At 47.1% G+C, this 5,563-nt stretch overlaps 1 protein-coding gene across 1 annotated transcript; it reads right to left on the bottom strand.

Annotated features, from left to right (window-relative positions):
- Positions 1-3,349: 3,349 nt before the first annotated feature.
- Positions 3,350-5,432, bottom strand: trhrb (thyrotropin-releasing hormone receptor b). Its single transcript, XM_014024818.1, has 2 exons — positions 4,423-5,432; positions 3,350-4,231 (listed from the first exon to the last, which is right to left on the bottom strand). Exons 1-2 carry the CDS (start codon positions 5,179-5,181, stop codon positions 3,764-3,766), a joined length of 1,227 nt encoding a protein of 408 aa, XP_013880272.1. The 5' UTR covers positions 5,182-5,432; the 3' UTR covers positions 3,350-3,763.
- Between the last annotated feature and the right edge of the window lie 131 nt (positions 5,433-5,563).

Raw genomic sequence — 5,563 nt, 5'->3', positions numbered from 1 at the left:
CTGTCTGTCAGAGGGACCTGTCAGAGGGACCTGTCTGTCAGAGGGACCTGTCTGTCAGAGGGACCTGTCAGTCAGAGGGACCTGTCAGTCAGAGGGACCTGTCAGTCAGAGGGACCTGTCTGTCAGAGGGACCTGTCAGTCAGAGGGACCTGTCAGTCAGAGGGACCTGTCTGTCAGAGGGACCTGTCAGTCAGAGGGACCTGTCTGTCAGAGGGACCTGTCTGTCAGAGGGACCTGTCTGTCAGAGGGACCTGTCTGTCAGAGGGACCTGTCAGAGGGACCTGTCAGTCAGAGGGACCTGTCAGTCAGAGTTATGTGTCTGTTCCAGTTCTAATGTAAAGAACCTTGGTGTTATTTTTGATCAGGACATGTCTTTTAACCCCCACATTAAAAATGTTACCAGGACCACCTTCTTCCACCTGTGTAATATCACTAAAATTAGAAACATTTTGTCCAAAAATGATGCAGAAAAACTGATTCATGCATTTATCAGGTCTAGACTGGATTACTGTAATCTGCCAGCTTTTCCTTTATTTCAGACCTAACCTTGGTGTTGTTGAGGATGGTTCTGTCTTAAATACTGTTCATCCCCATTGTTCAGCACTGCCTCTGTTGCAACTGTAAAACAGGGTATTTCCATGTCTTTTGGCCACGGTTCCTTATGGGGGCTTAATAAGATGGTGTCTGATGATGATGATGATGATGATGATGATGATCATGCATTATCAGACTGGGAATCTGCTGAGGTAGTTGATGGTGACTGTTAGAGATGTGACGTTCGCGAATGATCTGGATCTTTTGAACGGCTCTTTACAACSAMTGATAGAAGCCGAATCGCAAGCAGTAACGAGCCATTTGTAGTTTTATTTCTTTATTTTTTCATACTTAAATTGCTCCCGTTTTGCTTTTTCATGAAAAACATGCGGTGTTGTGGAGTACAGAAGCTCACAGTGAAAGGGGGAGGGGGGTTTCTTTTAGAAACACACATGGTTCCACTCATGTGACGGGATGACGTCTTTACGWAYGGCTACGTGATGACGTGATTCAAAATGAAACGGCTCCCCAAGATCCGGATCCTTTCAAAGATCCATCTGTAGTGACTGTGAAGGCAACATTTGTGTAGTCACTCTTGGGGCATCACTCACATTGTTGTCTGTATCTGTCACATTTGTCAGTCTCTGCTGTTGCTAATGGTAGCACTTGTGTTTAACAGCTCTAGTAGAACAAATTGTGAAAAAAATCCCCAAAGTCTTAGTCTAAGTAATGAAGTATTCCACTTGTCCCACAGCGCTCTCTTAGATGATCTAAGCTGCTTCTGAAGGTCCCTAACTCTGTGAGAGGTGACAGATCCTTTTCTGTAGCAGGTCCAAACCTGTGGACTGAYCTACCACTACGTCAGACTACTACTGCCTTGCCTTTGGGTCTGAGTGAGATGGTGCAAAACCTCACTGTGTATCATAAGTACTGTAAATATTAATGCTCCATATTTTAACTGTATTCTGACTGTATTTTAACTGTCCTGTTGTGTCTGTCTTCTGTACAGCACTTTGGTTGGCCTTGTGTTGTTTAAAATGCTTCATAAATAAAAGTGGTACGGTATGGTAAGTATGAATTCCTCATGGATCTGGAAAATGTCCTTCACAGTCTTGTGTAACTCTTCCACCATGTCTGGCATCCCTGAATGATATATAATCACCTTCACAACAACAGGGTCCATCTGTAAGAAAACAAATCACAACTTGAACTCAGAGTAAAGAGCTGCACAGTTTGTTTGTTTAGCTTTTATCAGCTGTTTGACTTGGAGAATACTGAAGGAGTCCTTTATTTAGTTTCAAAACTTAACATGACCATGCTCACTGAATACCGAGCGAGGTGCTACTCTGCGCTCATTGTGTCCACATGCTCGGTATTTAGTGAGAGCGTGCAGAAAACATAAGTTTTGAAACTAAATAAGCACAATAAAAACACTTGGKGGGGGGGGGGGGGTCATGTTCACGCTATATTGCTGCCAAATTTGCACGGCCCCGAAGAGTTTATGCATTGCTTCAGTTTGAATAGTTAGCATGTAGTCAAATTCAAATGAACTAAAATGGTAACAACCACGTGCGAATACAGTCACACAAACATGAAATGGAGCAATGCACCTACTGTGAGGTGAACCACTTTGCAGTTCAAACCCTGAACATTAAAGCAGCTTGATGCTAACAGCCGAGCTAACGTCGGCAACGACGACAGGCTTCCTCCACGTTCCTCATGATAAAAACATATTTCATGCTCAAGTCTGGCTTCTCTACGTAAAGAGGCTTATGAGACATTATGAAATTATTCAAATAACTTCAAGACAGGTTAAAGCGTGTAGCCGAAGAGCCCACGCTGTGTCTGCCTGCAGAGACTCTGGTTGGTCCGATGTCCTGTGACCAGTGATTTTTTTTTAGTTTTAAGTTACGTCTCAAATTTGTCAGTCAAATCTTCATTTATTTTAAATAATTTAACTTAATACAAGTATTTATGTTTCACACAAATATTTCACATTCATTTCCGCTAAATAATACTGATGTAGTCAAATCAAATGCTCATCATTATGACGTTCAACATTTGTATTAATCATTAATCATGCACACTTAGATATTTCTGTCATATTTACAGGCTCCTTTAAATATTTATTAGAGTATCTGAGAGAGACTAACTCTGACATGAAACAAATATTCTCAAAAATTCATAAAAACATGAAACAGGATCAGTGAGGAGCTGCATCTGTTCCCGCCCAAACTTTGACTCCGCCCCTTTGCTCTGAGAATGGGGGGAATCGCCATAGCAACCAGTGACTCAGCAGATTTTCTTTGAGAGAAATAAAAGCTTTATTAGTTTGGAGCAGGAATGACTGTTTGTGTCGACAAAGAATCAGCTGAGAATCACTTTGATTTCACTTTATTAGACATAAAATGACCAAATATACCAACTTATTTCTCCATATTCATCCATGGAAACATACAAATAAAAACATTCAGTTTATTATAAGAACAAAGACCAACGTTTGAAATAATAACTTTTAAAATCACTTTAAATCCACAAAATTCACCTGAAAACAGCAAAACTCAGAAAAAACACCTGAAATCTACAGAAAACATCAAATCATCATGAAACAATGTAAAACTGACAGATGTTTACAGATGTTTAGATTAATAAGTGTAAACCACAGCTGTAATTTACTCTTTATTTACAGAAATAAACTCAATCAGAACTTTCTGTGACAAACTGTTAAAAAACAGAAAATCTCACCTGGTTTTTATTAAACTCAGCTTTTATTTCATTTATTTATTTATTAAAGTTTATTCGTTTGTCTTTTTGTTTTAATAATTCAGAACTTTTCATAAATAATAAATAAAACAAACTTTCATTAAGCAGTCCAGGGGGCGGGGCTAAAAGCATCAGTTGTTTTGTGGGAAATGGACCCATCAGAACCTTTTATTAGAACCCAACACCTGAATGTGGTTCTGTCCAGGTTCTGTTGACTCAAACCGGGCCGCTCTCAGGGAGTTGTTCATGTGTGGACCTGGACGTGTTGTGTTTCAGAACCGGTCCTGGATGGACGGGTGGTCCGGATCTGTTTCTGTCTCTAGCTGCAGGATAAAAAAGGTCTGGTTCTCAGGAACACGACCCGTCTTCAGCAGGTCCATCAGAGACCCTGAGACCTGTCCTCAGCAGGTCCATTAGAGACCCTGAGACCTGTCCTCAGCAGGTCCATTAGAGACCCTGGGACCCATCAGGCATGACTGAAGTTCACCTTCTTGAAGCTGCAGGGGTCCGGAAACATCTTGTGATCGGACAGCAGCTCGTCTGTGACCGTCAGCTCCTCCAGCTCGGTGGTGAAGTGGTCCGTGCTGTCCACCAGGGACGTGTCCACCAGGGACGTGTCCACCAGGGACGTGTCCACCAGGGACGTGTCCTTCACGGCGCTGTAGGTCAGCGCCACGCTGCAGGCGGCGGGCTTGTCGGACCCCCTCCCCCGGCAGCCGCAGATCTTCCTGAAGGCGGCGCGGAACTTCTGCGACATGGCGTTGTAGATGAGCGGGTTGACGGCGCTGTTCAGGTAGATGCAGGTCCTGCAGAACAGCAGGAACCAGGTGTCCAGGTAGGGCCGGTCCAGGAAGGAGTTCACCACCACCAGGGTCCGGTACGGCATCCAGAGGACCGCGAACAGGACCACCACCACCGCCAGCATCTTGGTGACCTGCAGGAACCCAGGAGAGAGGAGGAGGAGCAGTCAGCTCAGAGGAGGGGTCAAAGGTCATTTAGAGTCTTCACCCTGAAGGTCAGACTGTGCAGGTCAAAGGTCAGACTGAAACACTGAGCAGCTGAATAAATAAAAACATTTTTAAATGTGAGCAGAAATAATCAAACGGTTTCTGTCCTCTGCCTCACCTGTCTGCGTGACGTGGCCGTGGAGCTGCAGTGGCGGGAGTTCTTGCAGCTGGCGGTTCCGTTCTTCCTCCCGTCCTTTGGGTCGGAGGGCAGCGGGTTGAGGATCAGGATCCTGGCGATGAGCCCGTACAGAACCGCGGACAGCAGCAGCGGAACCACGAAGAACACCCCGAAGTCGAAGAAGTAGACGGGCAGGTAGAACTTCCGGGACACGCGGTACCCGCAGCTCAGGACCGTGACGTTGTCGTAGACCAGCTGCTGCAGGTCGGACAGGTAGAGCCACAGGACGCAGTAGACCGAGGTGAAGGTCCAGACGAACAGGATGATCCTCTTGGCCCGGGACAGGGTGCAGAGGGACTGGGCCTTGATGGGGTGGCAGATGGCGATGTACCTCTCGATGGTGAAGGCGGAGATGGAGCACGAGGACGCGTTGATGCCCAGGTACTGCAGGTAGGTGATGCTCAGGCAGCCCGCGCGGCCGAACACCCACGTGACGAAGATGCTGTCCGTGATGGCGGGAAGGCCCGCGGCCGTCAGGACCATGAGGTCCGCCGCGGCCAGGCTGACCAGGTAGCAGTTGGTGGGGGTCCTCATGTGTCTGGTGGTGAGGACCACCAGGATCACCATCACGTTCCCGACGATCCCCGCGGCGCAGATCAGCAGCAGCAGCAAACTGCTGATCACTTTGTACTGCAGGCTGTAGTCCGTCCAGAGTCCTAAAGTCTGGTTCCGGTCCGGAGGAGCAGTCAGGTTCTCCATGTCTGCTCGGCTCGACGCGCGGCGGACAGACTTTTACGCGCGAAAGAATCCAGCGGTGAGGCGGCTTCACGAGCTTTAATCCTGACAAAAACCCGATCAAAGTGAGACCCGCTGAGTCAGGATCCACACAGAGACCACAGTCTGATCCGAACCGGGTCAGGATCTGAGCTCCTGCTGCGCGTAAAGAGCGACGCGCCTCCTGGTTCCGTCAGAACCTACTGACAGATGGCGCTCCGCTCCTCACAGTCCCTCCGGCGCGAGCTGTGCTGAGCAGGCGGGAGGATTACAGCATCATCAGTGTGTAGCTGTGACACACACACACACACACACACACACACACACACACACACACACACACACACACACACACACACACACACAC

The sequence above is a fragment of the Austrofundulus limnaeus genome, unplaced genomic scaffold (assembly GCF_001266775.1).
Source record: "Austrofundulus limnaeus strain Quisiro unplaced genomic scaffold, Austrofundulus_limnaeus-1.0 Scaffold440, whole genome shotgun sequence".
In the NCBI taxonomy this organism is placed as follows: domain Eukaryota; kingdom Metazoa; phylum Chordata; class Actinopteri; order Cyprinodontiformes; family Rivulidae; genus Austrofundulus; species Austrofundulus limnaeus.
Note: the sequence above shows the minus strand (reverse complement) of the source record. Positions and strands in the feature narration are given on the sequence as shown.